This window comes from Phoenix dactylifera, chromosome 12 (assembly GCF_051530095.1).
Source record: "Phoenix dactylifera cultivar Ajwa chromosome 12, Ajwa_hap1_PhDact_Kaust_v1.1, whole genome shotgun sequence".
Lineage (NCBI taxonomy): Eukaryota > Viridiplantae > Streptophyta > Magnoliopsida > Arecales > Arecaceae > Phoenix > Phoenix dactylifera.
Genome location: NC_143201.1, coordinates 13,658,520 through 13,679,469, shown reverse-complemented (window position 1 = coordinate 13,679,469; position 20,950 = coordinate 13,658,520). Strand labels below are relative to the sequence as shown.

The following is a 20,950-nucleotide window of genomic DNA, read 5'->3' as shown; positions in this document are numbered from 1 at the left end:
CAATCGGTCGGTGTTGGCGTTTATTGGGCCAACGCTAGGCGGCCTTTTAGCTGTGGGCTGGACGATTCATTTCGCCCCCCATCACTATCTCTCAACTAATCTATATACTGTAGCATTTACATTACATCAAGTGCTATTGGCCTATTATAAAACGCGAGCCATTGAGGCCTTTATAAGCCACTTTGGTGGTTATTAGATTGAGCCCAAGTCATGAGTCTTGAGTGCAAAAACACAAATATGAGATAGGCCTTGCTGAGAGTAAAATAGCCCCACTTATTTTCCACCTAATTCTTTTTTCCTCTTCCAATTTTATTAAGGCACTATTGTTTTCTCTTCCTTCTTGAATAATTGAAGGAGTCTATCAGGTCAAACTTCCACGTGATTATGCTTCCGATAGGAGGCTTAGGTGGAGCCAAATTTATTGTACCTTAGAAACTACACAAGAGGGCAAAATTCATTTTAGAGTAGTGTAATCACACATCTCATTCTAGGCACACCTTTAGATTAATTTTTTTAATATTTATCTTATTAATATTTGAAATCATTAGTTTATACATCTATTAGCAATTTCTATAAACCACACCTCCAACAATCTATGAACAAATTCCATTTTACTCAGAAATTACTAATATTTGTATACTTGAATATTATAGTAAGTATTATCTTTTTTTATAAATATGTTTAAATATTTTACAAAATCTGTTTCAAAGAAAAACATGTTGCTTCAAAATTTATATAGAGAACTAGTTTAAATTCTTAAGCAAAATTCTATTACTTTCTACTTTGAAGTTTGTGTATAAAATTAGACTAGTTTTTCAAGATAAAATACAAATAATTACTGCTCTAAAATCTATACAGAAAAAATTAGATTAGATTTTCAAAACAAAATCTAAATAGTGCTCTGAAATATATGTAGAATATCTTAATAAAAATCCTCAAAACCTGCTTGTCTGAATTTGTACGAAAATTATTAAATCAATTCGAGACAAAAGTCAATCTTTCCACTACTTTGAAAATAGTGCAGAAATTTCTAAATATCTATTTAAATCTAAAACAAATCATTTCAATTGCTTTGATAGCCATGCCAAAGTTTTTAAAAGTTTGTTTACTTCAATATTTGGGGAAAAAATCGGAAATCTCTTTAATTTTCAGCTTTAAATCCAAATTTTGAAAAATAATTTCAAATCTAAATTCAAAATTTGGAAAAAACCTACAAACACACTTTATGGTGTTTTAATTAAATCTCAAGTTTTTCAAAACTATGCATTAGAGTCATTGTCTCATTATTTAGTGCAAAATGATTTAATATTGCTGCTATTATTTGCTTTTTAGGTAGTACATTTATCACATTTAAATTTTGAATTTCAAAATCCGGTAAAATATTATTGAAAGCTATTAGTTAAATAGTTAAATATATAGGACTAAACCTTAAAAACCTCTTTGTGTATAGAACTAATTAATCAACCAAAACTCTATAAATGACTTCTTTGACAATCATACTACCATCAAATTTAAAAAAGTTTGATGATTCTTTCTTTAAAAGATGACAGAGCAAAGTGAGATACTGGCTCACCACTCTAGGTTTAATCTTAATCATAGAGTTATCTAATCCTACACCATCTTTTGAATCAACCTCCTAACTAGCCTCAGCTTCCAATTTCCAAGCCACAGATCCTCTAATTCCCAAATTAAGAGCCTAAGACCTCTAAAGAAATAGACTTCCACTATCGCCATACGATCCTCAATGCCCTATCCATTCTCTTTATGATTTGTACTTTACCACCATAACAGATAAGGAATTGTGGGATGCTCTAGAGGCTAAAGTATAATATGAATGCTGCCAGTCTCAATTTATTCACCATATTCAAGTTCCACAAGTATGCCATGGTGGAATCTAAATCTATTAGCATCCAGATCCATGAATTCCAAGATCTTCTTATAAAACTGAGTTGATTGGATGCAAATTTTCTAAGGGTTATAGGGTTCAAGCCTTAACCGACTTTGTCCCTCTATCCCGATCAAATTTCTCACAAGAACTAAATCACAATCAAAGTGACTTAACCCTAATGGAGGTCTTTAACACAGTTAGAATTGAAGAAAAGCACCAACTTGAGCTCAAGAACAAATTAGACTATGTATTCCAGATCAACATGACTGAATCAAATCAGAATAAATTTAAAGATCGGAGAAAGAACTTCAAAAAGAAGAACCCTCTAATGGATCAAACCAACCCGCTTCCTCCAAACCTTCTAAGGAGTCAAAACCAACCTAACCAAACCTAAGAACCTATGGTGGGAAGCCTTATTAGCAGCCTATTATATCCTAAATATAGTACTTTTGAGGATGGCAATAATAACCCTATTTGAACATTTGAAAGGTAGAACTTCAAGGTTAGATTAAATCAAAGTATAGGGATGCCTAGTTAAGATATGTATACCTGAATCTAAAAAAAGAAAAATTATCCTAAAATAGTATATACAATCTTTATATAGAACTCTTAGATAGTAACACCAATAGATTTTTAGTATAAAATTCAGATATGAGTGATATCTCTAACAAGTATCTTATAGAGGCTAGACATCCTAATTAATCTGACAATATTTTTTTTCCTTTACAAACCAAATTCTTAATCCAATTTCATCCAAACTATTCTATCCTTTGGTTTCATTATAAATGATCGTGATAAATAAGTCTATTCCGAAGTCATTGATGGTGATTGTGTAATTCTTTGGTTGTACATCAATAATATTTTAATCTTTAGAATGCCCTTTAAGATCATATCCGATATCAAGTCATTTTTATGAAAAAAATTTAATATAAAAGATCTAAGTAAAGCTAATGCAATCCTAAGGATGAAGCTAAGTAAATATCCCGAAGAGACAGCTCTTTTTCTTGCTCATTTTATTAAAAAAATATTAAAAAATTTGGTTACTCTGATCGAAAACCTGTATCCATTCCCTATGATTCTAGTGTCCATCTTAAAAAAAGAAGAAGATGAACATGTTAATCAAAGAGTATTTCAATATCATAAAAGAACATTTGATTTTTCTCTATTATGTATCAGATATCTTGAGGCAGTGATGGTTACAATGATACAAACTAGATTACCGATTCTCTAAATCTCAATCACCACTTATCTGTTTCTTCTTGACAGTGTTGCTATAGCTTAAGAATCTTTCAAGCAAACTATTATATCTCGAGGCACCATGGAGGTCTAGTTGATTACTCTAGATACCATCTTACAGAGGCGAAGTGGATTAAAACTTTTATATTAGAACAATAATTGGTACCAAAGCCAAATTTGACCATATCATTCTACTGTGATAATAAGATCACAATTGAATAGATAGATCAGAAAAGTGCCAATAGAAAGATGAGCTGTTACATTTGGTTTCATTATAAATATATAAAACAGCACAAAAGGAATAAATAGGTTTTTTTGGAGCAATATGAGAGGAAACAAAGACCTTTACCTACCGATATGTGTAAATACTCTCTCCACCAACCTTTTGGTACCTTAACCATAACTCATCTAACAAATGGCAAACCAGCCACCAATATGGGTCCCACATAAATATATTAAGTTTCTAAACATCCACCCACATAATTACTATGCCAAACAGCACTACGAAGGATTTTCCAAATATCATATATATATATATATATATATATATATATATATATATATGTCATCTACCCAAAAAATATCAAGTGGATATCTAAACTGATTCATTGGTTAAGTCATTACATCATCAATCCACCACATTCTAAGACAATCATGATTAGAATCGATGATTTCAATTTAACAATAAGATATGTCGTCTGTATTTATGTATTCAATATAATCATATCATTAAATTTATCTAATCATTGCTTAATTAGCAGAAACACCTAAATCTATCGTTTCCGCCCCCGCCTCTCATCAGTTGGTAATCAGCGTTCCAACTACCAAATTAATTTACGCTCGATCAGATCTATCCCCTCTCCAAAGCCGAATTGCTGTCCCCATCTCTCGCCCGCAACCCTCCAAATCGTTCCGATACCCCGCCAGCCAGCCACGGCGCCGTTTAAACTTTATCTTACCACGTCCGCAAACACAGCACACGGTTGACTTTAATGTCCGTGCACGCAGACACGAATTCTGAATTCATACGTGTATCAGATGAGAGTGGAAGGAGAAGCTAAATTTCCGCGGGATACTGGAGACGACCCGCGTCCTCCGCGAGCACTAAACCCGTCTCGAGATCCACTCGATTTCCACCTCGGTCCTCTCCACTTCCCACGCCGCCTCCACCATTTCTTCCCCTTCTTTTAACCTCGTCCCTCGATACCTTTTCCGTCCGATCCCCAGCCGACGGCCATCCTTCTGCCCCAAGCCCCGCTCACCCGGAGAGACGACGGCTCATCTCAGCCGGCGCCTATAAATAACGGAGAAGAGGATGGATCGGAGGAGGGCGGGGAGCCCGGTGTACGGGCGGCAGAGGAGCGGGGGGTCGAGCAGCACGGGCTCGTCGTCGCCGGGGATGTCGCCGGCGCACCACCGGTCGGCGTCGGTGTCCGGGCTGTCCAGCGTCAGGAGGACGCAGAACGTGGCGGCCAAGGCCGCCGCTGCGCGCCTCGCGCAGGTGATGGCGTCGCAGAGCGCCGCCGGCGATGATGACGAGGACGAGGATGACATCCCCTCAGCGGCCAGTGGCGTCGGGTTCCGGTACGGCGCGTCGCGGCCGGCGGCTAGCAGTAATGGCAGCAGCGGCGGTAGTGGCGCTTCTTTGCTCGGGAGGTCGACTAGATCTCCCTCGCCTGCGGTAAGTTCGGAACTTTTGAGTGTTTCTTTTGAGTAAAATTTAGTGAAATATTTTTTTGTAAATTTTTATTTATAGTTTTGTCTTAAACTTAGCGAGCAAACTTATTTGGAGTAGGTACCATGCGACTGTATTTTTCTTAGAATTAAGTTTGCCTGTTAACAAGATTTGTTTTTTAATTTTAAAATTTGCAGTTATTACAGCTCTTCTGGAAATGGGAATTGCAAGATTTCTGGCAGTGGTTGTGATATTATGATGTATTTTTTGATGATTTGATATTTTGCCTCTATGGACGTGAAAATGGCCGATTTTTAAGGGCAAATATTGTCTTTGAAATTGTTGATTGTTTAAGTTCTGCTGCTTAAACGTTACATATTGGACTTCAATTTAAGATGAAGGGAATCCGATCTAATTAAATAACTAGTTGCATTGAAATCGTCTGCAAATTATTGCAATAGTCTAAATATTGGATGTAGTGAAGATAATATTAGAACCAGGTAATAGTTTTATTGCTAATATCTATTAACTGCTAGCCTTAACAAAAAGTTCCTCCTTTCCAATAAGAGAATAACTGCTCTTGGATTTACTGTAATGCTTGTTAAAGTTTGTTATTTAGAATGGTTGTAGGAGAATTTTATTTAACCTTAATAATTATGTTTTAAAGTTGTTCTTTCTTGCCAATGGATCAAACAATTGCTGTAGATGGTAGAAGTCAGTCTGTTGCAAGTATATTTTGTAAATTGGTTGCTTGCTAATTTGATTTTGTGACCTTTTGATTAGTTAGGTCGGAACTTTGTGGAGCATACTCCAGCAGTCCGCTCTACATCAGCTGGAAGGCCATCAGTTTCTGTTCGTCCAGCACCATTAGCGCCCCCAAGTAAAACAACTCTTAGGACCCCTTCACCTCTTCCAGCAATTGAACCTTCACATGACAGGCGCAGAGAGAAGAGGTGACATCTTGTTCTTCTCACACATTGCAAACAGTAATAGTTGCTGGATATCTGAGTTGCAACCTGCGTATGTTGGACTGGTAGTAGGATGATGATTGTTAAGTTACACATCTTCTTTCATGTTTAGATGCATCTTGTGTTTGTATGCACTCTTTTGTCTCAGTTGAAAGTTTAGTTTCATTGTCCTTTTTATAGTATGCTGTGCAATATACCAACCTTCCACAAGGAAATGGAGCGGCAGATCTGTCCTAAATCATTCTTTCCCGTAGCTGTGATATTTTTCAAGGATTATATCGCCTTTTCAGTTCATTTATGAACCGATATGCATGTAGAATGAAAATCATTTTTTAATATATCTATACATGGGGAAAAAGAAAGCCCAACTGAGTTCTCATGGTTCTTTAAACTGTAACTAGGAATCATCTTTTATTTCTTTGACCTCATTGGTATCTATTTGCATGTAGAACATGTTATTCTGCATCTCTTCACTTGTGATGTTGCACTTATCTGTACCTGTCAATGCCAGTCTTTATAGTTTGTTCTTACATCTAGTTCTCTGGACACCGTGCATGAATGCTTTGACATTCATATATTTATAGTTTTCCCATGATAATACAGATTGATAAGTCTTCCATTCATCATTATTCATGGCTCCAAATTATATTTAAGCTGATTAAATATGCTACAGGTTTCCAGCAGATGTGGGACATCGGAAATCAAGGGAAACAGGACTTCAGCGTGAGGCTTCTGTGCTTCAAGATGAGGTATGCACAAGAAGTCTATGAAGCCATCTTTCCTTTTGGTCATGATCTATGGAACCAGTTGCTGACAAATAATGGCTGATGATTCCATTTGGCTTTTTGTTCTTCCTGCAGTTTGATATGCTACAAGAAGAGAATGAGAATATTCATGAAAAGGTATGCTGTCCTGTTATATCATAAAAGTAAACTCCTTTCTTTGTACGAGGCAATAAAGCATACCATTAATATTTGTCAACCAGTTGCGGCTTGCAGAAGAGAGATGCGAGGAAGCAGAGGCCCGGGCCAAGGAGCTTGAGAAACAGGTCACTTTTTAATTTTGTTCTGGACCTTATTTATTTCTGATAAGCTAATGAGAGATTGTGGATGTTATTTATGACCTCTTGGTGATTAAGTAATTAGATGTTTATATTGGAAGACCTCGTTTTTCTCATGCATTCTACCCCACGGTCTTCTTTTACTGGATCACATTGGCATGTTATCAGGCAAGCAGATATACAATCATAGATATTAGTTGAAGTTTTAGCATGAAAGAGAATTATTTTTGTATTCTTTAATACCGTGCATAGCATGTGCAAGATTACGGTGCATGAAACTTAACAGCTCTGGAAGCTTCTTGGGCAAAGAACCGTAGTCCCTCAATCCGTTGGAACCCATACCTCTCTTTGAGTTGCGGTAAGGCTCGCCCTGCTCTCAAGGCTTGGGGCGCAGTATTCGTCTCCAATCGAGCACAAACAACACCATCCCCCACTTGGAGTCCGTTAATTGGTCTTAAGATTATGAGAGGGCAATCATAGTCTACGTAACGCTGGGAGCTTATCTTGCCTTCTCTCTAGGATCAGCAGTTAGATTTTGTAGAACTAGCATCCTATGCAAAATGGTGTCGTATGACCATCTTGATTTGCAATTGTGTTGGTTCCTTTGGAACTATTCAAATATGCATCAATTCAGGACTCCTACTTATTTGTCCATTTGTAAAAAGCAAGGCCTTGTTTAACTGATTTTGGGCATATTGATACTGTGAGATGGTGTCATGATATAGAGAATGTTTGCATAATTTAGAATTTGAAAAAAAACTATGCTAGAGTTGTTGTTCTAATGTTTTCTTCTCCAAATATGTACCAGAACAGGTTCAAACAGAAAGTATGTGAAGTGAGGGTTGAAAGGGGGTGAATCTGTTTTCTTATAGATTAATAAGTAGAATGCTGAGCATGGTATGCCGTACCGTATCGGACGGTACCGGACGTATCGGACAGTACCGGACGTATCATACCATACCATTCGGTACCGATACCGGTACCGATACAGATGGCGTACCGAGGTCGGTATGCCAAAAAATTTCATACCATACTGTACGGATACTATGCTAGTGTGCACCGGTACGGGGTCTGGTATCGGTACGGCGAACCTTGATGCTGAGTGATCAAGAGATGGGCAAGTTAAAATGGTAGAAAGAGTGACATATGCTTCATTATCTTTCATCAAAAAGCCATGTTTCATAATCAGATTTCTGATTTGATCAGTCACAGTTTTGGTGTTGAAGAGTCAAGTATTAGATGGAGAAATGAGAAACACAGAGTAGAGGAAAGAAAAGCAAAAAAAAAAGAGGAAGGAAATGATTAGTATGATTTTCAGATTTGGTCCATTTTAAATTTTGATCAGATCTAAATGCGAAAATGTGCTATAATGAGAATAATATGTGGGTGAGAAGGAGGACATTTCTATGCATTGACATGTTTCATACATAGTTCACAAATTTTTAACTGAATTTCATTTCTCTCTTTCACCAGCTTTTATAAGAATGTAGAATGCCATGGTGATCTTCCAAAGAGATAGGGGCAGTTTGTATAAATTATAATTGATGCAAACAATGACTAAATAGGCTCATTTAGAAGCCTTTCATAACCATCAAGCTCAAACTCGAGTCCAAAAATGAAAGGAAATAAACAGAGTTCTAGATTGCCATTGTACATCACAGCTTTTGTTTGTGTTACAGCTTTTGAACTTCTTTTTTGCTTATAGCAATCATAATCCCATACCTTTTTTTCCTTTTCATTTACCGGTTGAATCATGTCTGTTTTGTTTCACTTGAAACTTTTGTTGGCCTGTGCACGTGTGCTTCACTATCATGCCATCCTATCATTTTGTTGAAAATGAATGCATGTTCTTCTTGATGCTCATTCACATGGGAGAAGTGAATAAAAGCGCCTGCATACATACATCATATTGAATAGCAACTTTCGTCATCTCAAATCACTGCTGTGGTGAATATCACAATTTTTTTATCTTTAATCTTTTATTTTGTCAAATATCTAAGATATGCCTGCTTACTATAATTTATGGATGATTAGCTTCAATGCGTAAGATGCTCTCATTACTGAATATTTTAATTCTGAAGGTTGCTGCTCTTGGAGAAGGGGTATCTTTGGAAGCTCGATTGTTGAGCAGGTTGGTCTTAGGCTTTGTGCTTACCTATGTGCTACCTATTGCTCTAATCTTCGCACCATGACATTCTAGGTAATTAATTTGCAGGAAGGAAGCAGCTCTCCGCCAAAGAGAGGTAACTTAGCAGTGATAGTTGTATATAATTAGCATAGCAAGCATAATATTTAGTTCCCAGATAAGTTATAAGTAAAACTCTTTTAGAAGATTAAAGGTATCAGCTTGAGTTTGTCACTTGTTCTTGCTTTTGATACAATTTACGTGAATTTTTGGATCATGTCATTGACTTCTGATATGGCTCATTCTCAACCTTGTTAATTGATATGTATGCCATGCAATATCTTTACATAAAGCTTAGTGGAGCTCTAAAAGCTTGTTGGAGGCCTTTATTTGATGAGACCTGTGGTTTATGTTCTTCTTGACCGAGGCATGAACAAGTGGCTTGTGATGGATGTTGTCTTTGAAGTGGAAGTTTCTTCTGTTTCTGGTGCATCCATCCATAAAAAAGGAAAAAAAGAACTTGCCTCCCTTATTGGATTAGCTTGGCTACATGGCTCTAGCAAGACTTATTTCTGTGGGAACTAGCATACTCAAATTTGGTATCAAGATTTGTAGAACATGTCATTATGTTCTCAACAAGGCAGTAAAATGATCATTTTGTCTATTCTATCTAATTTTCTATTGCTTGGATTTTCTTTTCTTTCTTTTTTTTTTCTCCTTTTGTTGGGGTGGTGGGGACAGGTGCTAGCTTCCATAAGGGGCGGGGATAAGTAGTTTCTCCAGGTGGAGAAGTCCTCCATGGAAAAGGTCATGATGTGCCATCCCTTTCCAATTAAGAAACCATACATGTGAAAATCTTTCTTCAACAAATTCTTCTTCAAACGCTCTACGGGTTGTATTTTATCCAATGCTCATTAGGACTAGGACAAACATCGAGTGAATATCCAATCAAGTTAAATAAATTTACTGAAAAGCATTGATGTTGAATCAATAATGCCTAAAGATACCTTGGCATAAGGTTCTAGTGCTTTATGCGGTAACTATCGTGGTCGAGGTATGCTGCCTTGGTAACAGGCTCCGTACCGGTGCCACCTTGTTACTGTCGGTATGTTCGGTACAGGGGCCGGTTCGACGTACCAAGTATCTGTGCGCCCCTCATACAGCATATCCGTACTGAACTAGTATGGAATGGTACACTCTGTACCGTCCGGTTTGGTACGGTATAGCATATCTTGATAGTGGTCCTATAGTTTTATCTACAAATTAAAAGTGAAAAATGCTTTGTGAACAAGGGAAAGAATGAACCCTCTTTTGATAATATTATTACCATGTCTTGATGACATTTTCAGCTTGGCAACATTTTTTTTGATATTTCAGTTTCAAGTGTACTTGCCAATTTAATTATTGTAATTGCAGTTGCTGTTCTGATAGATTTTTGTTAGTGCGAAGATGATGTTTAGCAAATTTGGTTGTATGATTTGAGCAGAAAATGAAGTTTAACCTCATACAACAGTGGCCAAATGTGGTTACTTTTATGGGCCTGCTGATCTTTCCTTGAGTTAACAAAAGTTGATTCCCTTTCACCTCAGGCTGCTCTTAAGGCTACCAAGCAAATGAAGGATGGGAGAGATGAGGAAATAACATCACTTAAACAAGAAGTTGAGGTATTTTTCACAAATTTCATTGGGCATTTAGGTCTATTTACTGTGGTTTTTCATGTCTTCTGTGTGCTGTACTCTGCTAAACAACTTATTGCAATTAGGCAATTTATTCAATTGTCTTTGGTTTTTGCATCTTCTACATATGTGTAAGTCTGCTAAAGAGGAGGTTGCAACAGCCATTGGACAACTCAGAGAAGCTGAATTGGAAGCCAGGGCTCTACGCTCAATGACACACAGAATGATTCTAACACAAGAAGAGATGGTTTGAACTTTGATCATAAGCTAGTCGTCTGGTTATCTTTCCTATATGCTTGCTCATCTGTTTAGAATCACGCTATTTGTGTGCTCTAAATTATAGGAAGAGGTTGTTCTTAAGAGATGCTGGCTTGCACGGTATTGGGGTTTAGCTGTAAAGCATGGTAATCTACTTCATCATGACACTTTCATTGTATAAAGACTTATTGATTATATACTGGTAGTTTTCTAAACTCAGAGCTTTTCTTGTTCTTTGTCCTTGAGATGATTATATAAATACCTTCTCATCTTCATCGAATAAATATAATGAGTGCTGCTAGTTTTGCATTCTCATAGAATCCCCTGCATGTGCAAGGTGGTTAATTAATTTGATTGAACAACTATTTTGAGGGATTATACCTTTCGACTTTGTTTGGCATTAGTGTAAGAAGGGCCCTTGTGCAAGTTGGTAGCCCATGTCAACTTTGGGGCTTCTGTTTCGTCCGAAATAGAGGAACCAAGGGCGGAGCCTTCCTCCAGTTCTCCTCCAGCCTCCTCAAGCCCTCCCTCTCCCTCCCTTCCGCCCTCTCTCTCTCTCTCTCTCTCTCTCTCTCTCTTCCTCTCTCCCCGTCTCCCTCTCCCCCTCCCTCACTGGTTTCTTGAACTGGGGGGTGGAATTATGTCAGTCTACTCCCAATACGGTTTGGTATGCCCCGAATCAGGCGATTCGGGGTGGTATGGCGAATCACGGCAGTAGCGAATCTAATTTGTAATCAAGCTGAGGCTATGGAGGGTAGTAGTCACTTGAATACAATGCCTCAAATGAAGGATATGCATATGGGTCTTATGTTGGCTATGTAGAATAGCATTCGGTGTATGATAAGGATCTTTGGACATTCAAGGATCCTACTCCATGTGCTGCATCAGTAGTTGAAGCAGTGTCAGATCCTGAACCACCTTGAGAGGCCCGTCTTCTGTATGTTATTGTACCCTCGCAGGCTTTATGTTGTATACTGTAGTTTGCATCCTATGTGGCATAAGTGAAACCAAACTCGTTGGTGGATAGACTCAAATCATTTACACTACCACCTCCCTATCAGCAGATGCATCATCTCTTGGATTGTCATTGACATTGTCACTCATATTGCAAGATGATCTAGGCAACTGGTTGTCCGATGGTCCAGTGGTCTTAGGATCTAAACAAACAGCCTCCTCATTGACCCTCTTCAATGAATTTGCATCTTTCTTTTATTTTCACTTTGACGATCTACTTTCTTTCTCTGGCTTCCCCTACTTGATTAACTTTGCTGGGTGGCTTGACTAGGCCCACCATCCTGACGGGCCCTTCCTCCCCTTCTAGGTCAAGTGTTATGGTGACCTTTCCTTAGCATCTCCCTCTCATATCTCTAGGTGACCTAGAATATGAAGTCTTGCGATCTTGCCTGGCTCCCCTAACCTCTGTGGTTGCTGCTGCTGCGGGGCATTGGTTCGTTGTGGGCGTGACATGCGTGCTCTACCAACTACTCTACATTCACCCCAACTTTCTTTGCTAAGATACTAGCTAGTTGAGAGGTGATACTGGCTCATTAAGCTTCGGTTGCTAGTGATGGTCCTCAAACCAACTAATTATGGGATCCTTATCATGAAGTCATTATGAAATGGGTCATCGTATTTTAGTTCCGCCTCATGGATGCATTTCAATATAAATTGTAGATTGTAGTGCACATATACTAAGTCATCAGTCTCTTCTGCATCAAGTGATTCCTTTGTTTGTAGTCTATTAATGGGAAAGTTGACCAGTTTTGCTTGCAACCATTGAAGGGGTTCGTTTGTGAGAGGATCCGGATTGCTAACTTCCTGAGTTTTTTGGATGACAATTGAAATAGAACAACCATTCATCTACAAATGCATTTAAATAAATTGTATATTAGACATCATTTATGATAAAGCATCCGAAAAACTTGCACCCATATTTTCTTTGCTTGCCATATAGCTGCTTTCTTATTAAAGCTGTGTGAATCTTCCCTAAAAGGTTTAGTTTTGTGAAACACACTCCACATATGGCATCATATCTCTACTTGAATTGACAAAATATTATTTTCATTAAATTTAACTTACCTTCTCCAAGCATCTGGCTTTAGTGATGGTATTGGGCTCTTGTAGATAACATGACGTAGGGCAGTCAATAGTTCTATATTATATCTTGGATCAAGGTAATAGGTTGTCAAGACATGCAATTGATTTAATTAGCAAATAAAGGATTGCACAATTGTATTTTATAAGAATAAACATGCATTGAGGATTGTACGTGGATTACCTACTATATGCAACTCCTTGCCTGTTTGGCAATTCCATTTCTTTTTAATGATATTAATTATTTGCCAGCATGCTTTGGATCTGCCTGCCCAATCTTAGCTTTGGCAGTCAACATTATATGATATAAGAAGCCCATATTGGGGTACTTCTCACTATTCACAGCCTTAAGAGTTAGATACATAAGTGTGAGTACCCTCTCTCTCTCAACCAACTTCCAGAACTGCTAGCTTGTCGCTAACCCCTCCATATAGCTCTGTTCTGTGCTAGTACTGACATATCTGCTATCCTGCCACTTTGCCCTCATAAACATTTGGCACAGGCATGCCTTTTTCTTAATGAGACTATCGAATGCAATGTAGTGCATGGCAAAGAAGGTGATCAATGGCCTTAGTATGTCACTCCTAGTGTACTTAGAGCCAACGTGTATGTATGGTTGTACGTAACTTAGTAATGGTCTAGGCTATCTTCATTACCTATTTTATCAAGCAGATCTTGTTTATGTCTATTGGGTCTATATAGGGACGATACATGGGTCCAGAAAATGTCTCTTGATCATCAGAATATTCTGATTGCCTTATACTATGGTCCAATATCAATAACCATCTACAAGACATGTTCTTCTATCTGATAAATGACCAATTTCATCAAGCTCGGGATGTACTGAGTGTTCTGCACCTTGTTAGAATCAACTGATTTATGGAAGAATGTCTTGTCACAATATGTCAAAAAATGGACGATGCTTCGCTTGTTTGGTGTAGTTCAACAGTCGTACATCTATGGCTATCCATAAGTGCCCTGCTTGCTCTAATAGGAGGCTATCCATCTCTGCAGCTCTTCCTTATTACCATCAAGCAACTCACCATTGATATCATTTGTTCAAGAGGATCAGCATCTTGACCCGCTTTCTAGGCGTAGATGATAGTAAAATGGTAGTGGATATTGTCCATGGCATTTGCATGGCTGGAGTAGAACCAAGAAGCAATAGCTCTCCACATGTCCCTTTTCTTATCCTTGATGAACATAGAATCAATCCTTAGTTAAGTCTTTGCTTGGGAAGGCATTTGGTGAAATCGTGAATGGTAGTCTATGCTGGTATATCTTTAGGTTTCTTTCTCTTCCTGCTATTAAAAGCCCCAAGTGTAGATGCTATCCAATTGTCACCCTTACTAACAACTCTCATTGATTGGCTGCTCCTATAGCTTGCATATGACCTGGTGGACTGTGAATCAGAATCCCTCTTATACTGTGAGGGCCCAAATTGTACCCTATGCCTGGCAACCTCCTTCCTTTGCCACTGACCATTCAAAAAGCAACCTCTCCATGTCATCTGGATTTGATGCCTCATAGTCCTCTAGATGCCTAGAGTGATATGACGGTAGTTTGACTGCCTAATGATCAATCTCTGCCTATTTCTCTGCATTTTTTTCTACCCTTTGTAAAGTCATAAAAGTGCTTCATCAACTGTCGAACTTTTTTTAACATTTTGCAAGCAATCACATCGGGGTAACCACAAGCGAAATGTTGCTTCAATCTTGTCATCTCACCTGCCCTCCATATTGCATTGCGCAATGTTCACTGCCAATAGTTGGCCCGAGAGTATTACATCATGCTCTCAACCAATGCAGCATCCTTATCCTTTTTCCTTTTTGAATCCACTTTTGCAAGTTGACCATGCATTATAAATCACCTCACTTATTACATAAAATGGATCTACCTTTTAAAAATAAAAAAAATATCCCATATTTCAGACATATTATTGGCTTTTATAATTTAATTTCACTTAATATATGCAGTAATTCATAAAATAATCTAAATTATGTATGTTGTCTTGGAAAATATGTCCCATTTACCAATGCACGTTGCGATATTTTTCTTTATGTTTTAGTTGAATTAATAATTTTGAAGTATTAAACACTTAAAATTTTAATAATTTACATGGTAATGCAAAAAATAGCTGAATTTCTTCTAAAAATACTTCTACATAGCATAGCAACTTTATTTTTTTTTTCTTCTAACTTTGAAATATTTTTAATATTTTTTAATTAGAAAATTAACATTTAATTATAAATTACCTGAAAGCTTAATTTTAATTTGGATTAATGTACCAGGGATACCACATTATTTGATAGCCCATGGGTATGCCTTAAATACCACTTATGTTTAAAATTTATTTGAATTTGGACTTAAATTCTGGTACATACCCAAATTTAAACAAATTTTTTGCTTAGAAAAGACAACATGTAACATGCACCACCAGATATGCTACCTTTTTTTACTTCTCGAACATTATTTTTATTTTTAAATCAAAAATATATTTTTAATCTAAAAATGATAAGATCAATAAAAAATCATGATATCTTCTTCAATGTGTAGATCATTCTTAAATCTATAACATATCATGAAATCATGCGAAAATATATAAGAAAAATTCATGACCTCCCCTTGTTTTAGCAATTTTCAGCCTGTTTTAGGCTTAAAAAAAAGGAGAGAAGAGAGGGAAAATGATTCTTTGATCTGAGATGCTGGCATGCAAAATCCCTCCTTCACCTTCTGCTTACTCTACATTTTCAAGCCGTCTGAAGGTCAAAAGGAGAGGAGAAAGTGGTTGGGAAGGCCCTTTCTCCTCTCCCTCTTCAATTATTAGCTTGGAACCGACAAGTGCTGGTGTGATCCGAACATCCTTACCATTTGGTTCTGCATTGGTTCATTGGTTTGGTACAGTGTGCTCCGGTCGGATCAATTTTGAGAACCTTGGCTTGTAACATAATATTCAAATCTAAGGGTGTTAAGATTGCAAGGAAAAGATAAATGTTACACCATCTGTCAAACCAATTCTGTTTATGTCCCAGGACTACTGTTCATTTATCTTCATATTGTTGTTTATTACGTACCTCATGTGTTCTGGTATTGTATACATTGTTTAGGCCTCTACCCAGAGATTGCTATATCAAAATATGAGCACTGGTCATCATTAGCACCTCTTCCTCTTGAAGTCGTCATTTCTGCTGGTCAAAAGGCTAAGGAAGAATCATCGAACCAAGGTAAGCCAATTTATCACTAGTAATATGATTACTAGTACTATCACAACTAATCATAAGTTATTATTATTTTTTGAGGACAAAGTATTTCAAAAGTTCTTTTTTTTGTATTGTTAAATATTGAACAGATGAAGATGATTCTGAGAGAAGAAATAAACTTCTACGGGACTTGAGTGACATAACAGGAGAAGGCAACATAGAGAGCATGCTTTCGGTTGAGAAGGGTCTAAGAGAACTTGCATCTTTGAAGGTCCTCTTTTATCTTGCATATTCAAGAGTACTACACACGCACACACAAAGTCTTGCATATTCAAGAGTACCACACACGCGCATACAAACACACACACATGCACACATATTTCTTAAATGTGTATCCCTTTATGCTTACGTAAAAACTAGCTTTCTTAAAACCTTCACAGATCTGGCTCATTCTTTCCACCTTTTGAGTCCCATCTACCGAGTTTTCCCAACTGTTTATTGCAAGCTATTTTTTAATGCTTTTGAACATTGACCTGAAGGTGGAGGATACTGTTGTGCTTGCGCTGGCTCAACATCGGAGACCAAATTTGCTTCGACAACTGTCTTCAGGTTTGTGTATATTTTAGAATATGGCACCAAGCCTCTGCACAGTTTCTTGTTTTGGACAGTTGATCTTGCCAAGCTAGCACCATCATGGGCTGACAGTTATTTGATTGCTGCCTGACTCTTTCTTTCTGCTTTTTTTCTTTTAGTATCTACACAAAATTTGGTAATCTTTGAGTTTATTTTCTAAGATTGAAAGAGATCAAATTTTCTTTGTATTATCCTTCATGTTTCCTCATTTTCTAGTTCAGGATTTATTAAAGCCTTAAAGGTAATACAAAATAGTTAATATCTTGACTTCTTGCAAGTTTTTGTTGAATTTGGTTCAAGTTCTGCAATGCTGAGCCTTGAAAAATGGCTAGTATGCAAGATTGCTCTTGGTCTATCAAATTAGTCAGGGCTCACTATGGTTGATGCCATTGTGTTGATATGATTCTTGTTCTCTCACTCAGTAGCTGCTTTTACTGTAAGAAGCAAGACTTGGGACTGTTTATTTTTCGCCAGCATATGTTCTGGTGTAGGATTATGCCGCAATAACAAGTGACCCTATAACTCTAGATATTAAAATACCGGACAACTCTGCAACTGCTATGAATATGAGTAGATTACTATCAATTTCCCATGATTTCAACTGTCTCGGTCACCACAGAAACAGAGAACATTGTATATTGTTAATCATTGGCTGATAACCATCAATTACCTGTACATTATAAACCCCTTATATTCTGAGGCCATCAAATATGTGATAATTGATAAACAATACTGACATGTATCAGTGTAGTTGGCAATATTGCTATGACTTTGATTTGACCAGTACGGTGTCAATACAAAGACAGCTTTCCAGTTTTTCCCCCTCCTTTGCTGAGAGATTTCACAAGCCACATGGTAGCTAATTGGATATTATGCTCGCAAATGCTATTCAAGATTAGAAATGCTGCGAGTGAATGTTTGTATCTCCAAGTAACAAATGCAATACATTCTGATGTATTATTTTGGGTTCACAAATTGATTTTTGGGAGCAGCTTGATTTTTAACTCAAAATTTTCGTAACTACCTTCATGTGAGTATAACTCACATGTCGTTCAACACAACTATATGCCTTTCATGATGTTTTTAATACAATATGCCAATTTCGAAGGCTGACAGGCTGTTACTACACAGTTTTTCTTTCATTGTGTAACAACAGATATTGGAAGACTTCTGTTCTAATAAATCTAAATATTCTGGCTTCTTATCTTCTATCACAACTAATACATTCTATTTCCCTATTTTTTGTGTATGCAGATTTTAAATCACCTGGTGATCCAAAGTTCTTGGAGTCATTTGGTAAAGACCATGTTTTATCTGGCCCAAATACTACTACGTGCTACTGTTTTTTGTGCTTACCTACAGGATTGCCGTATCACTTCTAATGGATTGAATATACATGCACACCCCTATTTGTGTGCTTGTGTCTTTGTGCGTGCGTGCATGTCTTATGTGGGTTGGTCGTTGGTGGGCAGGCCAGTTCTTGTCTATGGGCTTGCGCACGAACAATTGCATATTCAAAATATGATGTTTTGTTTGACTTCCATAATTGCTTATCTTTCATCAGCATCCACGTGGCTGATTTTTTAAGTTTCTACTTCGCTATGCATGTTGCTTGGTATTAACTGAAATTGATATTTCTTGCAGAACTAAACCAAGAGGAGTCGGAAGATGTTACTTTTAAGCAGGTCCTTTTTTTTAGAACTTTCTGAGAGGCTTCAATTGAGTGCATCACTTTTATTTTGGTCTATTGTAGCTAAGCATTATTCATTATTTATCAGAATAGTTGTGCTTTGTGCAGTTCACTCTCACCATGTTCTGAATTTTCTTATATTTTCTGCTGCCCTGAGATCTGATGCTTTTCTCCTTTTTTACAACAAATTTATACTGGATATCTCCATGTTAAATGAGAAGCACATACTTTTGCTTGTAAAATTCATTATGTCATCTTATTTCCATGCCCTCTATTCTTAGCTTGCAGGTACTGTTCATGGTGGTTTAGCCAAACAATAACTTGATGTGAAGTGTTTTGCTTATAGTCCAAAAAAGTTGTAAACTAATTAAAAAAGTGCTAAGAAACATGTATAGATATAAAGGAATGTACATTTTGAATTGCCTTAATTTTTTGGATAAAAAGCACCATATTTTCCAAAGTTCTCATGGACATTAAATGAAACGTGGATGCTCCAGTTATACATCTATTTCATATTAGATGCAGGATCTTGTGGGAATTTCAACTGCTAATGACTGTTTAATTGCAATATTCTAGTTTGCAGATGAAAAAGTTTAAAAACTCTAGTCCTTTAATTTTTACCTTTGATCTCGAGATCTAAACAAATGAGGTTAGAAGAAACAAAGGAAACAAATTTGTGGGTATGAAATTTATATGCAAGGTGAGAGGCTTCATTTAGGCATCAAACCTGGATCCTTCAAATTTAAATGAAACATTGCTATTCTTAATTTGAATGTTGTGAGTTCAGCCCAAGTTGTATTATTCTTAAATATTCCAACTGTGGACCCGGTTTGGCTTGGACCACAAATTGGTATTTAGGCTTTGTGGTCATCAAATTCTGAATGAAACAATACGGCAAATTTATTTATAATTACTAAAGTTTGATTTTTGGCAAGATGGAGGTAAATAAGCTTTGAACTTCAATAGGACATTGTTACTTATATGGCAATTTTTACTTTTATTGGAAAGCCCATTCATGATGTGCTAGACCTTCTATTAAAATATATGCTTTTTAATCATATTGTTGAGTGCTCATGATTTGCTATAACTTACATCTTATTATTGCTTTCAGAAATATATATAGCAAGCTTGTAATTAATATTAACCCCTATAGTGATGCCCTCACGAATTTTATGATGTTTAGGAGCTTGCTACGTGAACTTTTTGCGGCAATGCCATTGTTGATAGTAGTTCTTCATAATCCAGTATGCATGCTAATTATCTTCAGTCGTTGATGTTGCACCTTCTGCAGGCATGGCTTGTGTATTTGTGGAGAAGAGCCAAAGTCCATGGCATAGAAGAAGATATCGCCGAAGAGAGGCTGCAGTTTTGGATCAGTCGCAGTGGCCAGCCACCAACTTCTCATGATGCTGTTGACGGTAAATCTTCACATTCATCGCCATCGAACAATCAGTGTTATTTATTTATTGGGCCAATGTGGCCTTTCACCCTGATAATCTTTTTGGACAATTCTCATTCAATTTTTAATATTTCATCAGAAAGTTATGGGATGGTTTCCAGTTATCCGCTGAGTTAGCATGGTTGCATTGCTAAGTTCTCGTAGTTTTTGGAACCATAGTCTTCATTCATCTTGGGAATTTATTGCTTGTGAAGATGATACCTATGACTTATCTTTTGCCTTTATCATTGCAGTGGAGAGAGGTCTGATAGAGCTGAGAAAGCTGGGTATTGAGCAGCAATTGTGGGAAGCATCCCGAAGAGATATAGAGCAAGCCTCTTCAGGCACAGAGAACTCTTAAGTGATGACTGTCAACTCCTGTTCTTTCCGTTTGTTAATTTTACATTTTGTGGCATCCGTCATCAGCTTGCCAGGTTAGGGATCCACATATCTCCGCGGCTGCAGGCTTCCTGGTTAATAACCAATGGCTATAATTATCAGGGGTCGGCGGCCAATATCTCCCATATCCATGGGTCGATTTCTTGTGAATGTGTGTAATTTAGACAGGCTTCAGTCTTTTTGGTTTATGTATCATTGTTAAACATACACATGGTTATTCATGTTATTCGGCATGCAGCTTGGCTAAATCTTCGTCAAAAAGACATGGCTGTATTGCCTCGCTTACTACCTTGTTTACCTTGTCGTATAAGCAGTCAAGGGACCATTTGTTTCCTCTTAAACTTGTTTTCGTCTCTAATTTGCAAAGGAATTTACTAGTGGTTTGCATTATTTCTAAAATTTTTTATTTTCTTAAAAGGCCATGTTATGGTTGTAACTATGAAGACTTGTCCGGAGTATTTGATGTGAGTTTTAAAAGGTGACATTTGCCGATCGTTCCTGTTTATTGCAACAGTTTACACCTTTTTTCCCCCTTCAGATCATTAAAAGGTCCAAGGGGAGGAAGGAGAAAAGAGCAAGGGATTTGTTAGGCAAATGAATTATTGAAACC

General features: G+C 37.2%; 1 protein-coding gene across 1 annotated transcript; it reads left to right on the top strand.

Annotated features, from left to right (window-relative positions):
* Positions 1-4,212: 4,212 nt before the first annotated feature.
* On the top strand, positions 4,213-20,681 carry LOC103697393 (coiled-coil domain-containing protein SCD2-like). Its single transcript, XM_008779239.6, has 17 exons — positions 4,213-4,805; positions 5,583-5,752; positions 6,441-6,516; positions 6,628-6,669; positions 6,753-6,815; positions 8,909-8,958; positions 9,043-9,070; positions 10,542-10,616; positions 10,765-10,875; positions 10,972-11,032; positions 16,088-16,204; positions 16,330-16,451; positions 16,720-16,789; positions 18,068-18,109; positions 18,458-18,498; positions 19,795-19,921; positions 20,196-20,681. The coding sequence occupies exons 1-17, from the start codon at positions 4,440-4,442 to the stop codon at positions 20,300-20,302; spliced, it is 1,668 nt and encodes a 555-aa protein (XP_008777461.3). The 5' UTR covers positions 4,213-4,439; the 3' UTR covers positions 20,303-20,681.
* Positions 20,682-20,950: the final 269 nt, after the last annotated feature.

Bases quoted from the DNA above. Each gene is read 5' to 3' on its own strand.
- LOC103697393 (XM_008779239.6), top strand. From the start codon at position 4,440: ATGGATCGGAGGAGGGCGGGGAGCCCGGTGTACGGGCGGCAGAGGAGC. The intron at 5,753-6,440 runs GTGACATCTTGT...AATATGCTACAG, and splicing joins GACAGGCGCAGAGAGAAGAG to GTTTCCAGCAGATGTGGGAC. The intron at 16,452-16,719 runs GTCCTCTTTTAT...ATTGACCTGAAG, and splicing joins GAGAACTTGCATCTTTGAAG to GTGGAGGATACTGTTGTGCT.